The sequence below is a fragment of the Schistocerca gregaria genome, chromosome 10 (genome assembly GCF_023897955.1).
Source record: "Schistocerca gregaria isolate iqSchGreg1 chromosome 10, iqSchGreg1.2, whole genome shotgun sequence".
Classification (NCBI taxonomy): Eukaryota; Metazoa; Arthropoda; class Insecta; order Orthoptera; family Acrididae; genus Schistocerca; species Schistocerca gregaria.
The window spans coordinates 77917606-77942747 of record NC_064929.1 but is presented as its reverse complement, the minus strand read 5'-3'; the positions used below and the strand labels follow the sequence as shown (position 1 = coordinate 77942747).

Here is a 25142-nt window from a genome sequence, read left to right as displayed (position 1 = left end):
CTGGTAGAAGCCGACCTCGGGGAAGATCAGTTTTGATTCCGTAGAAATGTTGGAACACGTGAGGCAATACTGATCTTAAGACTTATCTTAGAAGAAAGATTAAGGAAAGGCAAATCTACGTTTCTAGCACTTGTAGGATTAGAGAAAGCTTTAGACAATGTTGTCTGGAATAATATATTTCAAATTCTAAAGGTGGCATGGGTAAAATACAGGAAGCGAAAAGCTATTTACAATTTGTACGGAAACCAGATGGCAGTTATACGAGTCAAGGAGCGTGAAAGGAAAGCAGTGGTTGGGGAGTGAGACAAGGATGTAGCCTTTCCCCGATGTTGTTAAATATGTATATTGAGCAAGCAGTAAAGAAAACAAAAACAAAAAATTCGGAGTAGGTATTAAAGTCCATGGAGAAGAAATAAAAACTTTGAGGATCGCCGATGACATTGTAATTTTTCAGAGACAGCAAGACTTGGAAGAGCAGTTGAATGGAATGGACAGTGTCTTGAAAGGAGGATATAAGATGAACATCGACAAAAGCAAAATGAGGATAACGGAATGTAGTCGAATTAATTTGGGTGATGCTGAGGGAATTAGATTAGGAAATGAGGCACTTAAACTAGTAAAGGAGTTTTGCTGTATGGAGAGCAAAATAACTGATGATGGTCGAAGTAGAGTGGATTTAAAATGTGGACTGGCAATGGCAAAGAAAGCGTTTCTGAAGAGAAATTTGTTAACATCGAGTATAGATTTAAGTGTCAGGAAGTCGTTTCTGAAAGTATTTGTATGGAGTTTAGCGATGTATGGAAGTGTAACGTGGACGATAAATAGTTTAAACAAGAAGAGAATAGAAGCTTTCGAAATGTGGTGCTACAGAAGAACGCTGAAGGTTAGATGGGTAGGTCACGTAACTAATGAGGAGGTATTGAATAGAATTGGGGAGAAGAGGAGTTTGTGGCACAACTTGAGAAGAAGGAGAGACCAGTTGGTAGGACATGTTCTGAGGCATCACGGGATCACAAATTTAGCACTGGAGGGCGCCGTGGAGGGTAATTATTGTAGAGGGGGACCAAGAGATGAGTATACTAAGCAGATTCAGAAAGATGTAGGCTGCAGAAGGTACTGGGAGATGAAGCTTGCACAGGATAGAGTAGCATGGAGAGCAGCATCAAACAACAACAATGAAAACAGTGTACTGTCAGCTGGGAACCATGAGAATTTCACTGACAGGAGGTAATCACAAAATTTAGTGTTCGAAACATCTCTCTAGAGAAGGCGTGTTGGCGTTATATCTGCATTGGTGTTTAGGTCGGGTGAGAGACAAGAGTGTGTCATTGACCGAAAGGTGGCACAAAATGCGCGGTTGCAAAAGGTCGCTCTAGGGGTTCGGTGGAGGTGACCAGTGTCAGTTAGCTGTGTGACTCTAAAGCACTCGCGAAGGCCGTTGGGGTAATATTATGACAGCGCAGAGCGACTCGGCCAGCTGCGTGACACACACACACACACACACACACACACACACACACACACACACACAGAGAGAGAGAGAGAGAGAGAGAGAGAGAGAGAGAGAGAGAGAGAGAATTGCGGGCGGGAGGGAGTGGTGAGCGTGTTGTAGCGGGGTGGGGGAGGGGGGCGGAGGTGACTAAGGCAGCAGCGGGCAAAGGCGGGGGCGGGCGAGAAGTCGTTTTTTCCTGGCGGCGTGGAGGGGCACACGAAGGGGAAGGCAGGCTGATCACGCGCGGGACGCATGGTGTCGGCGTGCTCGCCGCGTGCAGACCCGGTTAACTCTGCGGCCGCGCCGCCGGGCGCGGCAGTCTGCAACGGGCCGAACAGACGCACGGCACGCTGCTAGCGCCCATGCCTCGAGCCGGGAGCGACGACTTCGTCATCATCGTCAGAAGGTTCTCGCTGTCCAGGGTCGCCTACCCCATACACAGGCTTTGACACTAAGCCCCAATCTCCTTCCGTACACCGTCTCTCAACTATCAGTATTCCTCAGTTTCTCGCCGAGAGAAAGTTGCCCTCGTTATCTTGTATCAAGAAGTCATTCACCTCTCTTGTTTTTCTCACAAGTCTGTTTACAAATATCAGTACCTGAAACAACCTTAGTTTTCTAGTTAGCTTTAGGAAAAAAAACATCAGGAAACGAGTGTTCCTGTCGTGAAAAAGACTGAAAGGAGTCCTTAATTTTATAAGGATTCTTTTACGACCCGCTTCGTCTTTCGTGAACAGTATTTCGTAGTACTCCTACAGATTCTGAAACTAGTCAGCTACAATCGACAGAGATGGCTAACCACCAAGTTGCGGCGAAGAAAGTACTGTTGACCTGCAAGGAGCTGCACAAACCACTGGATTTTGTGCCAGGTAACCTCAACTTCCGCCTCAGACGATTTTTTTTCTCTTTGCTGCTTTATGCCTTTTTCCACCTCTTCGTGGATCAATTACTTGCATATATTGTAGAAATAGTCATATTTCAGATTATTTTCTGCATGTGGTGACCGATAGCTCGTAGATATTTGAAAAAGAACATAACATTTAAGAACTGGCAACAGCTGCTGATGAAGTGGATCATCATCTACTACCGCTTTCAATCATTTGGCCATCATAAAATCATTTGTCGTACGGCAATGTTCTTGCTGTGACGTAAAGGTTGTTATTTACTCCAGTCATAATTTTGCCTTGCAACTGCTGTAAATAATTTTATTTATTAGTACACCAATTTTTTGCGATACCTGCATCGTGCGCAAGGTGTTTGACAGAAAATACGTTTTAATTGTTGTTTTGCAAGCCTATGCCATTTAAATTTGTATGAAGTTTGATACCATGTAAGAATAGTAGCAAATTTAAGTAAGAATTGGTTTACAAATTTCGCACACTTACAACTTATTTGAACAATTACGTGGATGAATGACGCATTTTGTTGCATGACGTACTGTGAAGCAGAGTAAAAGCAGTTTTCCATTATTTATGATACGACAGATTTCGTTCAGATATGTAACCAGTGATAATCAAGGATCGCTGACAGAAATTTATTTCATCAGCAGCTCGTGGTCGTTCTGAAATATCACTATTTTCAACCCTATATCACTTATAAGCATAATACGTATTTAATTCTTATTTATAACACTTGTCTGTTGTTGATGGGTGTGGTGAGACGGTTTGTGCTACTACGCTTATCACGTGAAAGCGCGCAGCATATGTGATTTTTAAAATGACATGTACCTATGTTTACGAATTGTCACTAGAAGCTGAAAGCGGTATAATTTACTGTCGCCAACATGTGTGTGTACAATAGCAAAAGTTATTGTGACGTTGTAAACACGCCATAATACCGGAGTTTGGTGCATGAATAACGGAAACAATGCCAGTGCCTTTAAAGGACTTTGACGTGGTAATGCAGTTTATGAGATTACGAAACTTGCCGTCATATATTTACCCACAGGGTTCTGATACCTACATAAATTAAGAGAAGATGCCATCTTGTCAGATATGCTAGAGAAGACGACTAGACCACAACGTCTGTCCGTTTAGCTGTCCCTTAGTGATTGAGGACCCCTGAATAAAGAGTAAGAATTAAAGCGAGGATATTTTTATGTAATAATGCAAACATATGCCTCGCAACGAAGCTGGGACTCTGGTCTTTCCCCTTTAACGACGGCGCTGTTCTGTAAATCGATCAATAAAGCTCTAGTATTTGGAACCGCATTTCACCACGCACTAGATATTACACTGGTGCATTGTTATCCGTGATAAGCAACGGCTACCGTTGTAGACATCCTTATTGTTATTGCCATTTGTGCCCACAGGCCCTTCATTATTGTCACATCTTGTCTTCAGTTTATTAGCGCACTGTTCTCCAAAATAATAACAATAATAATGGTTCCGATGGTCATCAACGTGAAATAAACCTACGGATAGGAAAAGGGTTACTGCGATAACAATGGATCCCACGTTCAAGTAGAATATTGTCGACCTCACTTGGGACCTTCTCGCAACTGCTTAAGAATTTGTGGTACAAGTTGTAATTAAACCAGTAATGAATAAAATGTCGTATTTGACAATAAAATTTGTAGCTGATACTGATATGTATGGGCTAAATGACGAATTACTAAGGTGATGAATCCTGTTTCCTTTTGTTGCAGGAAGCGTCAAGATGACGTGCTCAATGATGGTTTTATGCCTCGGCGTTTGGATGAGCATACAGTTCGGTTCGCAGCTGAATACAGCCGCTGCCATCAAGATCCCAGTGTCGCTGCAAGCATACCTGGGCTCTATTGCCGGTAAGTTGTTCAGTCTGATCGACACATCTGCGTAACAATTACACCTAACCTTTCCCGATTGCTGCTAAACAATATCGATTGATTTGGCTAATTGTGTAACGATTGTAAAGTAAATCACATCACATTTTCGTTTGGCTGTGTGATCGCCTATAATAGGATTTCCCGTATTATAGCGTGAGGTGTTATTAACTATTCCTTAATAAGAATTGCGAATTGTCAAGAATACCTAGGAATACCTAACAAATCGAGACACACCACTTTTCTCTCCCAAGCATCAACGGCGTACTGCTGAAATACCTGAACCGAGTATTTGACTTATCGCACATCTTTTCACCGGTCATAACAATGACTTAATTAAATGCTCGCCAAAATTGATTTCTAGAACGATATCATATAAGATGGTAGCGATATTGATGAAGATATACAGCGCAACTTTCATTTTCCACCACGCTATCATTGTCAAGAGGAGTCAACATTGAAGTTACATGAGATCAATATACAGACATAGTCTAAATTGTCGATAATCGATATATAGCTGACTGAGACTCCATGCTGGAAAACTAAATTCTTGTCGCTATTTTTTCTTGGTGCTCTCTGCTGCACAGCAAAATGTTTACTTCTTCTGGCGCCTTACAATGTTGCAGGAGTCAATTTAAATCTGTAATTTATGGCCTATGATTTAGGGATGACTGTTTTCCATGTGTCAATAAGACGGAATATGCCACAAGAAGTTGGTACATGGAAAGTAGTTTCGTCTTGCTCTCTATCAGCAAGTGACACAAATGTAAAATTTAAGTTCATACTTGCGTCTTTGTAAGGTAACGAAGGAGAAACTTGGTTATGAAATCAATAGAATGTAAATTTGTCCTTAGGAGTTGCAGGGACAAAGTAAAAGAATGAAATAAACATGAGATAAATAACATACAATAAACAACATACTTATGTTGCTATAACTTTTTGCCCTTGATCTGCCAGTGTTTTGCACACTAACAAATAATCTTATGCAGGTTGGCCCGACTCAGCACAGCCCGGACCGGATCCGACAGATGCCATCGACTTCGCTACTGACCACACGCGAAGACTTGGCCGCCTGGAACACAACCTCTTAGCCTCCGAGGTCCAGATCAAACCCAACACCCCACTGCAGGGACAGCTGATCGAATCCGGACAGGCTGGTCCCAATGAAGACTGGCTCGACGTCTGGGAAAGGTCCAAGGATGCTGCACTCGCCAACACCGCGGCGCAGTACCTTGCACGCGGAACCTGCAGCAGGTACTGAGCTGTCAACATTTCACATTTTCATGAGCTTTTTCATACAAATGTATTCTGCTTCTTGTTCCCTCCACACAGCTCCCATTTTATGTCATGAAAGTTGCTAGCAGCAAAAATATTCCATTTTTACCAAAGTTTTTCTTTGCAGTGACATTTTTATGGAACCTTCATGTTTCATGATTTTAATTGTTTTGATCATTCCTGATTTTATCCTTCTTCAGTACCGTTTTGCGACATCTGTATATTGTAATTCTTACCTTAATTCAGTTGCGACTGCTAGATTTTTCAATACTCAGTTGTCTTACTCATTTCACCTCCTACTATAATGACCCTACTCTTGCCAATGGCTCATATTTAAAATGTTGGTGATGAACTGTAGCTTTGCCTAGTACCTTTTCCTGTACCTGCCTCATCTATTTCTCTATCGCCGATCCATGTTCCCAATTCCTGTTTTGTGCTGAGTTCATGTCTAAATCTTTTATCCTTCCGGTCTACACCAACCTCTTGTAAAGTCATCAGGAGGATACTCCAGTCCAGTCTGTCAGACAGACTGGAGTACTGTTTACCAAAGGTAGGGTGCCCAGATGCAATTGTTTAGAAAGGAGATCAAACAGCTTGAAAAAGGACAAAATAAGAAAAAAGAAGACTCATCAAACGGGTCAACTGCAGATGTGGATACCACCCGTCAGTTTTGGACGAGTCACGTGACTGCCGGGAATTACGGGTAAAACTAGTAGTTAATTGCTACTGATGGCCAGGTGGTGGTTAACTGAGCAATATATAAAAAAATTAAAAACATTGATTGTGGTGACAGTGTGGTGTCAATTGTTTTGTTATGTCAACAGCACGAAATTGTTTACAAAGCAAAAAACGTGAGACCATTCACCTCCCTTTATTCGGCGCACCGCTACCAATATCTATAATTCAAGCGGCAGCTGACGACATGTAAACTGCACTTTAACGTTCCAAATACAAATAAATTTAATGACTATGGAAGAATGAAATAAAACCGTGACAGTTAATCTATCGAGTTATTTCTTACCTTGATTGGCCACTGAGACGTACGTTCCAGCTCCACATATTTTACATTCTGCTTGAGATTCATTTCTCCCTTTCTTAAATCTGGATATATGCAGGAAAGGACATCAGAAAATGTACACTTTCGTTTAGGCATAGCCAAATATTTTACGTAACTCACTCGGTTAAAAATTACACTCACAAATCACACATGCACTATAGGAAGCGAAGCCAATACAAGGTGAAGATCAAAACGAAAATTTTAAATAATCGATATTTGCATTCGCTTATAAGTAGATCAACAATAACATCGACTGTCCTGGTGCCATATACTAACACCGTCTCCTTGTGTGTCTGTCACAAAGGCTGAGCCAATAGTTAAAGTATTTAAGAAAAGAGCAATAGAATGGGACGAATTGCAAATTTAACTGTATTACGCTCAACTTTGCGAAAAAGCTGTACACTAAAAATCCACCCGGACCCCAGGACAAAGAGCTGAAAAGGACGGCATGTCCGGATGAATGCGGACGTCTGGTCACCCTAGCCATAGGTAAATTATTTGGGCTGTAAATGTGAGCCATCTGGTTCTGTGGCAGGGCAGAAGCCACACATGTTAAAGCAAGAGTATTTTCCACTGAAAAGTGAATCAAGCTGCTTATCTAAATGGCACTTAATCTACTTTCAGAGCAAACCCCAAGCGTGACGCTTGCCTGCGCTTCATCGCGTCAGCCACACTGCCGTCGACGGACCTGGGCAAGCGCTGTCAGGAACGCAGGGGCGAGACGACCCTCCTCTGTCCCCCAGACGCAAAATACCGCTCGGCTGACGGATCCTGCAACCACGCCGCCAGCACGGATGCTCTGCAACGTACGTGGGGGCGCGTGCATACGGCCTACCGCCGACTCCTTCCTGCCGATTATTTAGACGGTGAGCCAGCCTGACACTTTTCCTCACATACTGTGATGTTTAGCTTAGTGCATCTGTCTGTAGTTAAGACTTCCTTGGAAATATTACATTGCTAATACGAATGCATTTGATAATGTTCCGTATTGCAGGTATTGCATCTGTGAGCACCATCCTGCCGAACCCTCGGTACATCAGCTACAACCTCGCAGGAAATGCTACCCTCCCAGAACCTGCACGCACGCTCTCCCTGGCCTTCTGGTCCCAGTTTGTGGCCCACGATATGACTCAAACACCTTTTAGCCGGATGTGTAAGTAATATTACTCATTAAGTAAAAATCATTAAGTTTGAAATACAGTAGGAACCAGTAAAATAGACATTGTAGGGCTACTGATCACATGTGATTTCATTTGTGCGATAATTGGACTTTTATTATCATCATCATCATCATCATCATCATCATCATCATCTAGCACAGTTTTTCATCACTGGCAGGGTATGCTTCGAACACCAGCCTCTCCATTTTCTCCTGCCGTACCCTCAAATCTCTGTCACTAATCTGACCCACACATCTCCTTCCTTCTGGGTGCTTCCTTCCTCTGGTTTTAATAAATTGTCCCGTAGCCTTCCTCTCGGTCTCAGGCATCTTCCTACACATCCTCATCTGGTTCCCTTCATATGCCCATACCATTTTAATTTCTCTCTCTCTCTCTCTCTCTCTCTCTCTCTCTCTCTCTCTCTCTCTTTTAAAAAAAACCTGGACCTTTGCTTTTTGTCCTCGAGTTGCATTCAGATAGCATCATTGGAAGAGCATTTACCCGCAAAAGGCAAAGAGCGTAAATTCATTACTTGACTTGCACATCCATGGTTTCATCATTCCTTGCACTTTTCCTGTGTTATACTCAACAGGAATTTTCCTCCATTTTCAGGTGCTCTTCAATCAGTGTCTCATTTACTATAGGTCTGTCCTTTTCTTGTCTACCGTATTTACTCGAATCTAAGCATCACCTGAAAAAAGAGACTTGAAAGCAAGCAAAAAAAAAAAAAATTCCCCGAATCTAAGCCGCACCTGAAATTTGAGACTCGAAATTCAAAGGGGAGAGAAAAGTTTCAGATTGCACCTCCAAATTGAAACAAAGTTGGTCCATTGTAACATAAGACACAATTTGGGTTGAATGGATGAAGATACAGCTACAGTAGTTTGGTTCGAGTTGTAAGCTTAACATTTAAGCTTTATCAAGTAGCCATTGCTATGTGTCAGGCACTCAGTCCATATTTATACGGGTACCCTTCCTTTTTGACGTGTTTTGTCTGGTTTGAATAGATTGCTTATTTTGCTTTAATCTGATCAGTGCCATTCTCTTTGTTATAGGTGTTTATGTCACTCTAAGCTGAAAATGCACTATTGTACTGTGTCATGCATTGTTTGTCGCATTCTGATAATGAGTGATTACAATCTGTCGCCGCTCGAGGCATGGCTTCCTTTTGTGCATGCTACCGGCACTTACAATACAAAGAAGAGAGGAATTGTCTAATAAGCAAAACAATGACAAGAGACTGTTATTTGTTGTTACTTCCACTGCTGCTTTCTTTGATAATGATCAACAAGAACCAAATAATAGACTAGATACAGTAGATGTTCTGAACGAGAGTTTAGCGAAAAATTTTCTCTGTTTGAAAATCCTTGCAGACGCCTCTTTAGTACATAACATTCTGCACAGAAATTAGTCATCTTAGATTTAAAAATCTAGTCAGTTGCCGTGCTTCATTTCTGACTGTACCACTATCCAGCATAAGAATAATACGAATATAAACCTGACATGAAACATATATTCTTCCGCACTTGCTGTTGTCTCACTCTAGTTTTGTAGTTTATTAGGCAGACAGGATTTAAATGAGATAGCAGCAAACATGAAAGAATACTTGGCATAATGTTTACATTCTTCTACCTTTTCTTTTAATTTATTTACTGGCGCAGAGGTTTTGGCGCCAGTATTTATCTTTGAGTCTGCACAAGCATGCCTGTGTAGCGCTACATATATTCGGCGGCAGAAGTTGGTTGTGGCGGCGCCTACCAACGTTTTTCAGAACTTCCGTTTGCTCTGCACTCTATTATAAGCCACAGGTGTTTTATGGATTACAAAAAGCGGAAAAAAAGTGCAGCTTAGATTCGAGTAAATACCCTATATCCTTATAATTAATGAAGAGTGTCAGTGACTGTAATATCTTTAAGTTTTGCTCTATTATTCTTGTTATCCTCAAACTTTAAGTTCTCGGGCAGTCATTACTGCTTTCTCTTATTTGTTTACCATTCGTACTGAATCAGTGCCTGTTCGACAATTGCAGTGAACTACGGCAACAATGTGGCCTGCTGCCGCTCTGATGGAGGTTCCCTCAGCCCACGACACCACCACCCGTCCTGCATGGCCATGGACCTCACCGACCGGCTGCCTAACGGCGAACTCAACGAGCAGTACTGGAAAGGGGAAGTGCGGTGCATCCACTATGCACGCTCTGCACCCGCCATGCGCCCTGACTGCCGGCTCGGCCCCCTCGAACAGGTGAGCAATAAACTCCACACATATCTGCGACAGAAGTTTAAACATCGGCATTGCAGTATCTTTACGATAGCATTTGAAATGTGGGAGTGTGACTATTAGAAACAAAATTTGTAGGATATTGAGGCTGGAAGTGTTGCATTATTGTTATTGTAGTCTTTGAACCATGGCAACAGTGATATTAGAAACTAAATATCAAGTTAAAAAACACTGGCTTTGAGGTTTTAGCACTGATGTTATAGTATTATTACTGTAGCCTTGGAAATGTGGCAACATGGATTAAATATCGACTTTTAGAGGACAAAGTAAGGGTCAGTCATTTTTATGTAAATCAGCTTTTTTTTAGGTAAATCTATTTCTGAACAAGTCTCAAAATAATGCCAGTAATTCCACCAATTCAGATTCCAAATACAAAAATATCTAGTATGCAGTCATAACTAATGACTGACTGAAGGAAACCTTAAATATTGTAGCAGAAGTCTTAAATATTGTAGCAGAAGTTGAAAAGTGCCTGCTACCAACTGAACAGATTAACATTACCGCTGAATTCTAGAATCAAGAACAAAGTCTTTCAAAGATGGTTCAACTTGTCTGAAGGCCACTAAAGCCAAACAGGAATTTTTCCCTTTTCAAGTGATAAATTACCGACATGTTGAGGCACAAGCATTTTTTGCTTCAGAACAACATTGACAATTTTGTCACATTTCTTAAGTGATCTGATAGTTGAATTTGACTGTGAAACCAACTACATTTGAATATTTGATCGTCAAGAACACAGCTGTTAATGGGAAATAAATTTTGTGAATAAAGGAAAGTAAATAGTATTTCAGTTGGGCAGCTCGTTTCCATCTTTCGTAACTTTACGCTAGTGCTGCAAGAGGTCAGTGACTACTTCCTTCATTCACGATATGCGAGACAAAACTTATCCCCTTTCTGGCACTGATCAGTTCAAACAGCACTAGTGGATAGAATTCCCTCTCCACTATCTGCAACTCTTCGGAAAACAGTAAAGAAAAACTGCACTTATTTTGTATCATATCGTTATATTTTGCAACACATTTTAGGATGAACCAACAAATAAATTATGTAGGCACTGCAAGAGCCATTGAAACTGTCGCAATTTTTGACCTTTAATTTGTCAATCAAAAATTGTGCAGACAAGTTTCATTATAAGCTACATAGAAATCACTGCAACTGAGTGACTTCATCCCCTTGGGCACTTAAAAGCAACCTGTGTTGTCTCTGACATGCTTTTAGTGACCCAATGCTCTCTTCTCATTGAGAATGAGTGTAAAAATTTCAAAACTCTTTTGTTTCTACCACAGTTGAGGCAGGCTCAGAACAGTGTGGAGAACGTCTCTTAACTGTCTGTTTCCACAGTAGCTTAACACACTATCCTATGTCTTCTTTTACAGATGAATGCGGCCACACATTACCTCGACGGATCGGCAGTGTACGGTTCTACAGTGGCCCGTACCAGAGCACTCCGTGAGGGCAGCGGAGGTCGTCTGAAGGCCCAGGTTAAGGGGGGCAACGAGAAGGGTTTCCTACCAGCTTCCAGCTCTCCCACTGAGGCTTGCCAAGTGGAGTCTGACAGTGAAGTCTGCTACCATGCAGGTGTGTATCTTACAACACACTGTCCTTATCTTTGCTGTAACAGTCCCACAGTCTTCATTCTTAACATTTTCCAGTCTTGGGTTTGGTCTGCTGCAAGTGCAATCCTCTCCAATGTTCTCTATTTCCTCTACATATTAGTTCTTTCCTTTCTCCTGTACACTTTCTCTGCACTACTTTCAGCCATTTCTCCCCCAGTTTCCTTTCTTAACACCTCATTTCTGAAAGGTCCTTTGGCGTTGCCTCTCACTCCATTCCTCACATGTGGAATTGCTGCAATGTCAATCCTTGTGTTTTGTCTTCTACAGGCTCCTCATACATCTCTCACTTTTCCATTTCTCAACCCATCAGCTTGTATCACTCCAAATCTTCTTGAACTTCATTGCACTGGCCTGCATTCTGCTTATATCCTTTCTCTTTATAGTCCACTTCTCTGCAGTGTAACTTAAATGGGTACGTTTTCCGTCTTGATATATTTTTGAGCTTTTGTCGCACTTACAGATTACAAACCAGACTTCTGTACATTCTGAAAAATTCTCACACTATTCTACCTTTTTGTTCAACACGTCATGTTTCTCCCACCTTCTTCAATCACATTACCAAGGTACTTGAAGCTCTCAGCTTTTTATAGAATTTCTGCTCTTAACAGGACTTGACTATCAAGTCTGTTCTTGTTATTACTGCTTTGCTCTTGTCTGCTTAGAATCTCATTTCTTAACGCAGAACTTTTCTTTAACGTGGACCTAGCTCGTCTCTGACCACATTCAAATAGCTCCCCAAATCACTAGGTCATTTGCAAACAGTGCTGTCTTCATTTTATTTTCTCCCAACTTTCTTGTCACACACTGAATTGCGCTGTCCATTATTGTTATTACTATCATTACGATTACAAAGTAGTTAAAAGCTGTTGTAAGCTATTTACTGCTGGTTTATTAATATTTTGCCGAACTGTTCTGTTTTAACAATGTTCTCACTTGTTAGTAATCTCCACAAAGTAATTTTTCACATCGTCAGAAAATTGTTTCTGTGGGAATCCTGGTATGCTTCTTCCATCTGGGTATTTTCCGCCACAGTCCTGGTCAATTTGTCTTCTTGTGATCTCATTACATGACCATTACACTTCATGATTTTAGCTAAAAGATTTAAGGAGTAAAGGTAACAACTCGCTGGCTACTAAAGCTGCTCAAACCTCAAAGGGCACGTAAACGAAGATGAGAACTTTGTTAGCTTCATGACAAATCCTCGTCAGAATGCTAGCAGAGTTCTCGTCCCGTGCATTCTGACAACTCAGCAATTCCACCCGTTAAATTATTTATGGACTTCCCATAACCATAATGTTTTCAGCTGTTATTTTTGCTACACTGTTAGGTTCTTTATGGGTCTAATAGTACTTTTTTTGTATTTGTCATTGTCCGGTGTCAGGATCAGTCAATGGTACAAAAATTTTGTGTAGTATTTTTCTCTCCAATATCCCAAAGGCTTCATCACCTTTTTGTCAGTGTTAAGGTTTTTACACACATGCATTAGGTTATCCACAGCTACAGTCCAGAGGAGCTGCAAAGAAGACCCATATGGATAACAATGAAGTCCTATAGTTCAACAAACAATGAGATCCATATAGAAAAAGAAACACTGAAAAAATATAGTATTGTACCCTTTACAAAATGGGTACTGTATCTTAATGATTGCTGTGAATTGTTAATATAAAAATTTAACGATTGAGGTGACGCAGTGGTTAGCGCACTGGATTTGCATTCGGGAGAACGACAGTTCAAACTAGCGTCTGGTCATCCTGATTTAGTTTTTCCGTAATTTCCCTAAATCAGTCCAGGTAAATGTTGAGATTGTTACTGTGAAAGAGCACGGCTGACTTCCACACACATCCTTCCTTAATCCGATGGGACCGATGGCGCCCTATTTGGTCCCTTCCCCTGAATCAACAAACCGAGGTATGAAACGTAATCAAAAATTGAAGAATAGTTTGTCGCTGTCGCTAGCAAAGTAGTGAGCACAACAATCATTGCTTCTGACCACAATCCCCTGCTGACACGAACACACTTTAACACACCGAAAAATCAATAAAACTGATACATTAAAACGTAACGCACGATGTGGTAGTTTTACTGCATTGACAGTGCAGTAAGCGATAAACTTTTTTCCTTTCATTTTTATGTGGAGGGTGTCAGTGAGAGAGCTTCGAAATTGCGTGTAAAGTTGTGTACAAGTCACTAAGTGCTCCACCTGGCTCTACGGGCACCGTTAGCTAAGCTTACGTTTCAGCCTCACAGCTTTTCGAAGTAGGTAGTTCTTACCCCGTAGTGGTTCCTTCCAAACAGTAAGCAATATGTGTACCAAGTTTTGAGAGGAGCCGCAATAGTTCTTGAAAACTGTCATATTGCGTGACAGGGAGATAGTAATAGACGTGCATACTCAGCGGCACGTGTGATGCATTTTCCCATTCCTCCCTCTGCCCTGCAGGAGACTCGCGCGTCAACCAGCACCCGCACCTCGCGGCGCTGCACACGGTGTGGCTGCGCCAGCACAACCGCCTGGCCGCCCAGCTCGCTGCGCTCAACCCGCAGTGGGGCGACGAGCGCCTCTTCCAGGAGGCGCGCCGCATCGTCGTCGCGCAGATCCAGCACATCACCTACAAGGAGTGGCTGCCGCTGCTGCTAGGTACGTCCGGCTCCACATCGTTCTGCGTCGACTCGTACCGAGCGACAGGCGTCCTTACATTTTAGTCAAGATATATTGGTAAGCGCCAGTCCTCACTGTGGTTTTCTTCTGCGAATTCAGGCAAGACCTACATCAAGAAGATGAACCTCGAAGTGAGGAACAGCGGGTTCAGCAAGCAGTTTGACACAAACGTGGACCCCTCCGTCACCAACAGCTTTGCGACGGCGGCCATGCGCTTTGTGCACTCACTCGTGGACGGGGAACTGAGGTGAGCTTTCCACTTCTCGCTCTCGGGCTACGGAGGTCTTTCATGTATTTTAAACTTGCCGTGTACTCGACACTTTTTATATCGGGCCACTACGCAGTGATCGTCACGTTGTAGTTCGTGAATTTCACTGCAATGGACAACCTTTAATGGTCAATTCTCAGGCGGTTTCAATCATTCACGAGGCTGCAAATGCATGCAGGACAGAACACCAGTAGGGAGTGCTCACTGCAGTGTACATTTGCAGTCTCAAGACTGATTGAAAATGCCAAAGAAGCGACCATTAACAGCTGTCCACTGTAGTGGACGGTATGCACCACAGGGTTAACTGACAGTGGTGTTTGCCTGCTAAGAAATTTACACAGATGTCAGCCTAGTATGTTTAACACCTGCTCAGCCAGGCAACCTGAAGATGACTTAAACGAGGCGAAATGTGCTGTTGACAAAATATAAAATAATAAAGCCTGTTTTGCAGCCGAGATTCTTTATCTCTTCGAAAAACTTATCACTGATTGCCGTATCATCATGTCATGAATTGGAAAAAGTTCTAAAATAAAATGAACTGGACTCACATGTGTTAGTTCCTACATGATGGAATTTTGAAGCTTCATTGCTCACAACATTCATTTAAGACTGTGCAGAACATACACTACTGGCCATTGAAATCGCTACACCAACAAGAAATGCAGATGATAAACGAGTATTCATTGGATAAATATATTATACCAGAACAGACTTGTGATTACCTTTTCAAGCAGTTTGGGTGCATAGATCCTGAGAACACAGTACCCAGAACAAACACCTCTGGCCATAATTACGACCTTGATACGCTTGGACATTGAGTCAAACAGAGCTTGGATGGCGTGTTCAGGTACAGCTGCCCATGGAGTTTCAACATAACACAGTTCATTAAGACTAGTGACTGGCGTATTGTGACGAGCCAGTTGCTTGGCTACCATTGACCAGACATTTTCAGTTGCTGAGAGATTTCGAGAATGTGCCGGTCAGGGCAGCAGTCGAACATTTTCTGTACCCAGAAAGGCCGGTACAAGACCTGCAACATGCGGTTGTGCATTATTCTGCTGAAATGTAGGGTTTCGCAGGGATCAAATGAAGGGTCATAACACATCTGAAATGTAACGTCCACTGTTCAAAGTGCCATCAGTGCAAACAAGAGGTACCCGTACCATCAACCCGGGTGATACGGCAGTATGGCGATGATGAATACACGCCTCAAATGTGTGTTCTCCGCGATGTCTCCAAACGTGGATGCGACCTTCATGATGCTGTAAACAGAACCTGGATTCATCCGAAAATATATTTTGCTATTCGTGCACCCAGGTTTGTCATTGAGTACACCATCGTAGGCGCTCCTGTCTGTGATGCAGCGTCAAGGGTAACCACAGCCACGGTCTCCGAGCTGATAGTCCGTGCTGCTGCAAACGTCATCGAACTGTTCGTGCAGATGGTTATTGTCTTGCAAACGTCCCCATCTTTTGACTCAAGGATCGAGATATGGCTGGACGATCCGTTACAGCCATGCGAATAAGATGCGTGACATCTTGACTGCTAGTGATACGAGGCCGTTGGGATCCAGCACGGCGTTCCGTATTACCCTCCTGAACCCACCGATTCCATATTCTGCTAACAGTCATTGGATCTCGACCGACGCGAGCAGCAGTGTCGTGATACGATAAACCATACTCCCAATAGGCTACAATCCGACCTTTATCAAAGTCGGAAATGTGATGGTTCGCATTTCTCCTCCTTACACAAGGCATAACGACGGCGTGTCACCAGGCAACGTCGGTCAACTGCTGTTTGTGTATGAGAAATCGGTTGGAAACTTTCCTCATGTCAGCACGTTGTAGGGGGTCGCTACAGGCGCCAGCCTTGTGTGAATGCTCTGAAAAGCTAACCATTTGCATATCACAGCATCTTATTCCTGTCTGTTAAATTTCACGTCTGTAGCATGCCATCTTTGTGGTGTAACAATTTTAATGGCCAGTAGTGTAAAAGTTTCCCTTACCAGTACAATTAACACTCATATTGTCTTGTAAATGTCTTCGGGTTTTGTCTGCATCCTAAGGCCAGTGTTTCTGTTACACAGACTGGTAGCTGAGAACCGTTCTGTTGCCGCACGCCACGAACTGCACAAGCACTTCAACCGTCCGCAGCTGGTTGAGTCGGAGGACGGCCTCGACAACCTGCTGAGGGGCATGGCCACGCAGGAGGCCCGCCGCAGGGATCTGCACTTCTCTCACTCGGTAAGGGTGGCTTCCCTTCTGTATCACTATTACAACGGCAAGCGCAATTTCTTCCACTTCCTCCTGATGTGTTGGTTCTCACAATAACAGGATATAGTTGAAGAAGGCCACTGTGACACACCAGACAAGTCTTTGCTGCAGGGCAGTTATCAGACTGATTTTGAATTTTGTGGTGAATGGATTCACAGCCAGTACAAAATTGTTTAAGGTCAAGTCTTCCGGTGGTGCCTCTATTTTATTATGCCCTGTTGCAATTCATTGTGGTTGAAAATTGCGTTATGGTGAAACTTCAATAGCGCATAGTAAATTATAGTTCACCATAAGCAGACATGACATGTTAAGATAATGATTTTGACTGAACATGATCATTTCCATTTCGGCACATGTGGTATTACTCAATTCCGAGTGTTGTGACCCCACGAACTGAGCATCTCAATTTTGCTTATTGCTGTCAAATATAATTTTATTTAAGGTGATTGAAATTTTGAGTATTACTCATTTTCTCCCAGAGAAACTATGCTTGCAGCTACAAATATAGCTGCCAGTCCAAACAACAAGTAAGTACGAACAGTGTCCAAGTCATTAGTTACATGACTAACCAAAAAATCAGACAAAAACAAGGCAGTAGCATATTTTTTAAATTTGTTTTGTTCCACTTGACAATGAGAAGCATGTTACTGTAGTGACTTTTACCTGGTTTTGTAATTATTTGTCAACCTTGCCAAAAAATGGAAGAGAACTCTTTCTTGCACAAGGCATCATCTTTAGTTTTATTTTCACCTTATGACTTGGACATCACTTGTACTTACTGTATGTTTAGACTAATGGCTACGTTTATGCCTGTGCGCACATTTGCATTTGAGATCTCTGCCGGATGTTTGAGTAATACTCAGAATTGAATTTGCAATAAATAACATATTTGGCTGTCATAAGTGGAGATTACAATGTTTATCAATTTTATGAAGACTATGGACCCTTACAGCATAAACTGTCTCATTTTGGTCACTGCTGAAGGAGAAGGGAAAGGAACTATCCCTACAGTACGTTTAGACAGTTTCTCCCCTTGGACTCCCAAATACAACATTTTTCTTTCCCTCAGAGTTCATAGTTTCTATCACTGACACTGGTAAAGCTATGGCAGGCACACTGTAATACCAAACTAATAACAACAATGCTGCAAGCCATACACAAAAACATAATGAAACTACTTTACTTTATCCTGCATATGCGATGTTGCTAAACAAAAATTTAATCCAGTGTGAGAGGTCATTATACAACTGATTTCATTCTTTGTGTTCTAGGTTTTGAAAAACCTCTTCCGCAATGACGGCAGCTACGGCTTGGACATCCTGAGTCTGGATATCCAGCGTGGACGTGACCACGGGCTTCCCGGTTACAACGCATTCAGAGAGCGGTGTGGTCTCCCAAAAGTCACAGACTTCTCCGGATTTGCTGACTACGTGCCACAAGAGGTGAGCCTTCCGTCCGCTCGGCAACAACAAGTGTGGTTTTGCTCTGTTGAAATTTTTGTGTGAGGTACAATGAAAGGTACATGTAATTTTGTAAAACACAGACTAATTGGAAATAATTAGTAGGCCTTTGATAAACTGAATTTATAGATGGATAAAAGTTATGAAACTGCATTGTCTGTGTGGCTTCTGCTGCAACTTCTTTATTTTATCTCAAAGAACAGGACATGTTTCAGATTTGTGTACACTTTCAGCTGTCTTCTACATAAAAAGTAAGAGACCTGTTACTTAGTCTGAACATACTCTGATCTTTTACATCATGTGTTTCACACTTTTATGTAGGAGACAGTTGAAAGTGGATGCAAAGTCTGAAATGTGTCGTTTACTTTGGAATAAAAGAAATAAATTGTAGTATAGAGGCAAGAATGGTGGTATTCAATAAGTGCACTACATGTGTTAACACTAGACAGTGATTGCATTAATAGTCAAGTAATAAAATGGTAGAAAGTGCTACAGACTTGAAGTTTAAATAAGTAGAACGTAATGGTTCAGGTAGACAGTAGTAGATGGGATCATGTGTTGATAACAGATTATCTGCTGCTTTTGAACTGACATATTTTGCAAATACATTGCAAGCACTGGCTGACCTTCGAGATGGTGATGATTGATACCTCTGTGCTTTGTGCCGTACAGGTCGTGTCCAAGCTGAGGGAACTCTACAGCTCTCCGGACGAAGTGGATTTGGTTGTCGGAGGCTTGGCCGAGCACCCGGCGTCTGACGACTCCCTGCTGGGTCCCACATTCCGCTGCATTGTCGCTGAGCAGATGGGACGTACCAGGAAGGGAGACGCCTTTTTCTACGATCTCTCAGGAAGGCGGTCATCATTCACTGCCGGTAAATATCTTACACCTCTGATGTCTCTTTCATTGTAATTGCTGGCATGAACATTCGTGTTTGTATTATGTAAACATAATTATGTACAAATACATTTCACTTATTTGCGCTTGAATAGGCTCCTCATCCAAAAGTGTTTGGATTTATTCACTCACAATAAATCTGTTTATTTTCTTTATTTTCCTACAAGTGGTAATAAGAAACATATCAGACTCAACACAGGAAATGTATATTAAGTATTCCCTAAAGAGCAAACAAGTTTTGAAATATTTGAGGTGTGGCAGTATTATAGCGTCATTCTCAGTTGCTGTTACGCATTTTGTGCTTGTTGAATTAGTGTTGGAAATTGCTTGTTAGCGACTAATAATAAACTAGAGGTCTGGAATAAGTCAATAGTAAATATCACAAAAAGAATCTTCGCTCTGTTGCATACATTTTAACATTAAGGTACTGTCTTGCTGTTCATATCTGTCTCAATATGTGTATGCGCTAGTACAGAAAATGTGTTTATTTAAAATCGAGATATTTAATATAAATTACCAGTTCATAAGGATGCCATACTATTTAGCAGAAGGTTTGGATGCAAACAAAAGCTGATAGAATAAATTATTTTCTGTAATTAGAGGTTCACTATGCCATAAAAAATAGGAAAGAATTGAAGAAGGTGAGATAGGTTGGGGATTAAACAGTAAGGGAAGGAAGACAATAACTTGATGTCTCATCATTGTTGGAGATGGAACATAAAGTTTGGTTGGATGAATGTGTGAAGAATGGTGGTTAGGGCTATTTAGTTAAAATTCCACTTTCTGTTGCAAAGATTTAATGAAATCGCAAAAGAAAACAATATCAGTATAATAGGATGGTTATTTGATCTCCACATTCAATGTGAGTATTTAAGCAAGCATCAACTGGGTCCTAACTCAGTGTCTCTAAAAGCTGTTATTTATGTGCATCTTTAGAGTTGTACTATATGTAAGAGAACAATTTGATTATAGTTTACACCATAACTGCAAAATTTTAAGTTTCCTTGAGAAAAGCACAGCCCACTGAATCACTCTTGTGATTGATTATATTTGTTTCAATTACAGACCAGCTGTGTGAGATTCGCAAAACCTCACTTGCCAGAATCCTCTGTGATAACAGTGATGCAGTGCAGCAGATACAGGCCGATGTCTTCCACAAGCCATCAGAAAGGTAAGTTACTATCTCACAAAAATTTGGAAACAGAAGCTCACTGCATAATGAGTTAGTCACCTTCATGTAAATAGTGTGTACTCGGCCGGGGAGCCAAATTAGCAGCCGTAAGTCATTGCAGCACAATAAAAAAAGTTCTAGATGCAAGAGACATCAATATCCTATCATTTCTACTACTGCCATTCAGCACAGATTAGACAGAATGTGCACATACCATCACTGATGTTTGCCAGTTTCTCACACAGCCATGTAGATTTCCAGTAAGTTCAAATCTGGGACACACTGAATGCACAGTTCTTCATGTGCTGCAGTCCCAATTTTTGCCAGGTGAACATGAGAATCATCATGTTGGAAGACAAATAATAATTTTTACATGATAGTCAAGCAGAGAAAAAGCAGTTGCCTAACAGATCAGGGTGATCGCTTCTTTTTGACTCACTTGTCGCTTCGCCCAAAGAACTTATTTTTGCATGATTAAAACATCATCAGACCATCAAAAATTATTGGTTTTGGTCATCAACCCTGGTGTGATGTAATTTTCCATGCAAGTCACTTGCCAGCTATTCTCTCCACTTCAACAGTCTGTCTTGTATACTTATATTTATCATACAGTTGTCTCCTTCCTTCATCCCTTCAAGTTCAGTTTTCAGCAATGACTTGATCTTGCAATATGTGCCTCAGCCATTGTTTCTTTGATACCCTGTCTTCCTTATTAGGCCAACAAACTACCTACCAGCTTTTGGATGTATTGATTCTGAAAGCCATCATGAGATCCATACAACACACAAGTCATGTTTGTACAAAAATGTGCTTTGTTTGGTCAATACAATCTGCTGTCTGTGATCCACATTACATTTTTTGTATCTCCTGTACAGTGAGTCGGAATCTTTGTGTACAGAAGTTAATGTGGTGCTCTTATGTGAAGCTATGTATCAAATATTCATGCAACACAGGTTCCTCTATAGAGTTAATTTGGAAATAGGTTGAGGAGGACTGATCTTTACATCTTGAAACAATGCCTTGTAGAAAAGCAATTTTTAACCACATTGTCAATCATAAATGTGCTTTCTTCCGAAATTTTCTTTCATCAGGTTCTGTTGGCAAAAGGTAGTTGATTGTTGTGTGTGTCACTGCAAAGTTGCAGAAAGCCAATAACAAAATTTAAAAACTAAAAAAGAAAATGTTAAAAAACCAAAACAATTTATAATACAATATACAGGTAATTGCAGTGCAAGGCTTTAAACTGTATACAATAAAAGGAGAGTATTATAAGGAAGACTTTCAGATTAGGTTCAAAGTTTGTCACTCATATTTTTAGTTCTCCTGGAAGCCTACTAAAAATGAAATCTGTAGAATAGAGAAGACTTCTCTATACAATGGTCAAACCTATGTTACCTAAGTGAAAATCCTTTTTCTTTTTCACTGAGTGAATGCTGCAGGTCCTTTTGAATGAGTCCGTACTACTAACCTAGTCCTCTGGATCATCTTTTGACATGAGTTCCTGCCTATCATTATTAATTATGTCTTCAGGACAGTGCACAGTGCACATTGCTACATTCCTTACCAGAATGCCCAGAGACAATTTTGTACCAAGCTGCCAACATTGCACATCAGCATAATTGTCCTTTGTTACCCCTAGCAAACAAAACAGTGAATATACTCTAAGCTGTGAACGTTATGTCTCGGTTTCCTATGTAACCATATCACTACAGTCTCTGCCATGTATGGACAAATACGTATTTATTAGCTTTAATTCACCATGTGATTAGTGTTTTGCTTGGTGGGCTTGAAACTTATTATACTTGCTGCCATTGGGCCCTTAATAATATCTAATTTTTGTTTTTATTTCTTTAAACAGTAATCCACTGAAGCAGTGCACTGACACAGAGGCAATCCCACAACTGGATCTGACCACCTGGAAAGAAAATGAGAATACCGTGTGAACTGCGACATGTTCGCAAAACGACTGAATTTTGACAATGCACACAAAGACAATTTATTTATTGTGCAGCTCCTTTAAAAAAGACTCATAATGACATAAAAGACTGCATCAAGAAACTCATCTGATGAAAAATATTTTTGTACACTGATTAATTTGTGCCATTACCATAGCTGTATTCGTTTTCTGAGCCAGATAGGCGAAGAAAAGTAGATTTTGAATGTGTGTTACTCATAGAGTGGCACAGTGTGTCAAAATAATGCGCAAGGACATTGCGTGTGTTGCACATTTTCTTTGCATATTTAATTTTGTTTGTGTGAGGACTATGTGTGTATAGGATGGCTCATTGATTCCAAGAAAATTGTTTTTGAGTGGAGACCTGAGGAGAATAGCAATATTGATCTCAGTGCAATAATATATATTAGCTGTTAATTACATTTACTTGCAGCCATCACTTATCATAAGTTTGAAAAGTGTGGTCCATGTTGCTCTTCAAGTAAAATGTAAGAGACAAGAGGTCTCTTCCAACAAATTTATGTCTGTTTGGACTGCTGTCATTTGGTGCTTAAAAATACTCCTAAACTAGAATTTTAATATTGGTGGTGCAGATTACTCTTAAACATTGGGCTTGTTTTGGCACAAGAGTAAATTTCTAAAACTTTTTTTTAATGAACACTTAGTATGTTTTCTGTTCTTTTTGAATATGTTCATGTTTCATGACTAGTTATTGTAACAGGAAAAGCTGTTTTTTACATAGCGTTTGATTTTAAAAGGAAAATTTAAAAATTATTTTTAATTTTTTAAGTCAAAACAAACTCATTGTTTTCCTTGCACAACAATAAAATTTCATTTTAGAAATAAAAGTTTTCCAGCATTTTTAGCAGTCTCAGGCAGTCTCATATCTCATATAATCATGAGCCAGCTACATTCCATCACAGTGTCTTTTGTATCCAAAGAAAATAAACTTCATGTCATGTATCTCTGCTATACATGTTAGTGTTGTATTTATATGCAAATTTTTATAGTTTTTTATTATAAAATAATTAAAAAACACTGATATTAAAGTATTCATGTTATATAAAAGTGCAGTTTTATTATTTATTTCTGATCCTTCCTAAAACATTAAAACAAACATGATAAATCCTCATCCCGTTCCTTTTATGAAACTGCACCAGTGTGCTACACCTCAGTGAAGACAATGCCAGAGCTGTAAAGCTCTTAAGAAATGAGCAGTAGAGATCTGAGTTTCCTACACCAGATTAAAACTCTACACAGGACTCAGCTGTGAGGATAATTTCCACTGATTTAACTGCCAGGCTGTCTGACCATTTCTCATAACTGGACTTCATACTACTTTCTCCAAACAATCCTAAAATGAGGTGCTTTGCTGGTAGGGCCGTTTGTTCACATTTCTGTAAAGCATGAAATGAACCAAACATTGCTGAGATTAAGGAAATTTGTGGTAAGATCTTATGGGACCAAACTGCTGAGGTCATCGGGCCGTAAGCCTGCACACTACTTAAACTTATGCTATGGACAAAACACACACACACACACCCAAGAGGGCACGGACCTTCGACGGGGGGAGCTGCACAGACTGTGACCAGGCTCCTCAGACCGCGACTTATGCTTACCTTAACACATTAATGATACAGTGTGCCAGGTTGCTGTTATTTTCTAACTGTCAGATACACAAATTTCACCAAAAGCCAGAACACATTAATTTTATTTTTGTTACATGCTTGCACTTAAGCTGGGTCCAGTGGCATGTTGTACTTGAGATAACTTAAATTTCATCTACTCATCCCTACGAATTCGAGACAATATGTTCTCAACTGACAAGAATCGATAATGAACTTTTCTAAAAGAAAGAATAGCTGCCTTAAGTCATCATTGTGATTTTATTGAATGACTGAACATGAAACAAATCAATTTGTAAAAGACTTAGACCTAACTGTCAATGAACAGCAAGAACACAAGTTTTACATTTACAGGAAGCCAATGTGCACTGACACAGCAATACATGTCATTGCGCCATTCAACCAGGTACAAGTATGCTACATTTAGATCCATGCTAAAGAGGGCACACACATTATGCTTAAAACCCAAAGCATTGACACAGGAAATTGATATAATCAAAGCAACTGCAATAAGCAATGGGTACTCTGAAAAATCCATTGACAAACTATCCAACAAAATACAGGCCAACATCTGTAATAGAAGCAGTAGAGAAATAACTGCTGTCACAACACACATCTTCTCAAGCCTTACCTATTTGAGCCCTGCATCACAAAAAAATTGCTGACTCATTTAGAAATGGCAACATTAAAATATCGTTTTCCACAAACAACAAACTTTGTTATCACATCCTTCACAGAGTAAACATGAACATCCTAATAACAGAATACAGTGGAATATATAAATAACAATGTAACAGTTCCCCTGTGTTCTACATAGCCAGAACAGGTAGGATTCCCTTGCACATTAGAAAGAACATACTTGCTTTTATTTATTTATTTACTTAGTATCCTTGTATCTCATCATTATAAAAATAATAGGATTTGCCATACATTGCCTTACACAGAAAATAGGACATGAAAAGATTTACAATTATATGTCCATAAATAAAATATTACATATAACATGAAACCATATGCATAACAACATTCATAATATGCTAAATTAGAATAATAGATTAATACAATGTATTGATTGGTGACTCCATGGACTGCTGTGTGCCCAACCATGTATGTTAAATCAAAAGGAATCCTTTGAATACAATTTAGTTTTCAATG

General features: G+C 40.6%; 1 protein-coding gene across 1 annotated transcript; it reads left to right on the top strand.

Annotated features, from left to right (window-relative positions):
- The first annotated feature begins 1686 nt into the window (after positions 1-1686).
- On the top strand, positions 1687-23430 carry LOC126293386 (peroxidase-like). Its single transcript, XM_049986594.1, has 14 exons — positions 1687-2361; positions 4140-4277; positions 5285-5549; positions 7252-7493; positions 7622-7780; positions 9817-10031; positions 11444-11645; positions 14121-14318; positions 14439-14586; positions 16694-16850; positions 18152-18322; positions 19013-19214; positions 20303-20408; positions 22267-23430. The coding sequence occupies exons 1-14, from the start codon at positions 2283-2285 to the stop codon at positions 22349-22351; spliced, it is 2367 nt and encodes a 788-aa protein (XP_049842551.1). The 5' UTR covers positions 1687-2282; the 3' UTR covers positions 22352-23430.
- The last annotated feature ends 1712 nt before the right edge of the window (positions 23431-25142 follow it).

Coding starts and splice junctions, on each gene's coding strand:
- LOC126293386 (XM_049986594.1), top strand. CDS start 2,283: ATGGCTAACCACCAAGTTGCGGCGAAGAAAGTACTGTTGACCTGCAAG. Junction 7,781..9,816: donor AACACCTTTTAGCCGGATGT/GTAAGTAATATT, acceptor CGACAATTGCAG/TGAACTACGGCAACAATGTG. Junction 18,323..19,012: donor CTGACTACGTGCCACAAGAG/GTGAGCCTTCCG, acceptor TGTGCCGTACAG/GTCGTGTCCAAGCTGAGGGA.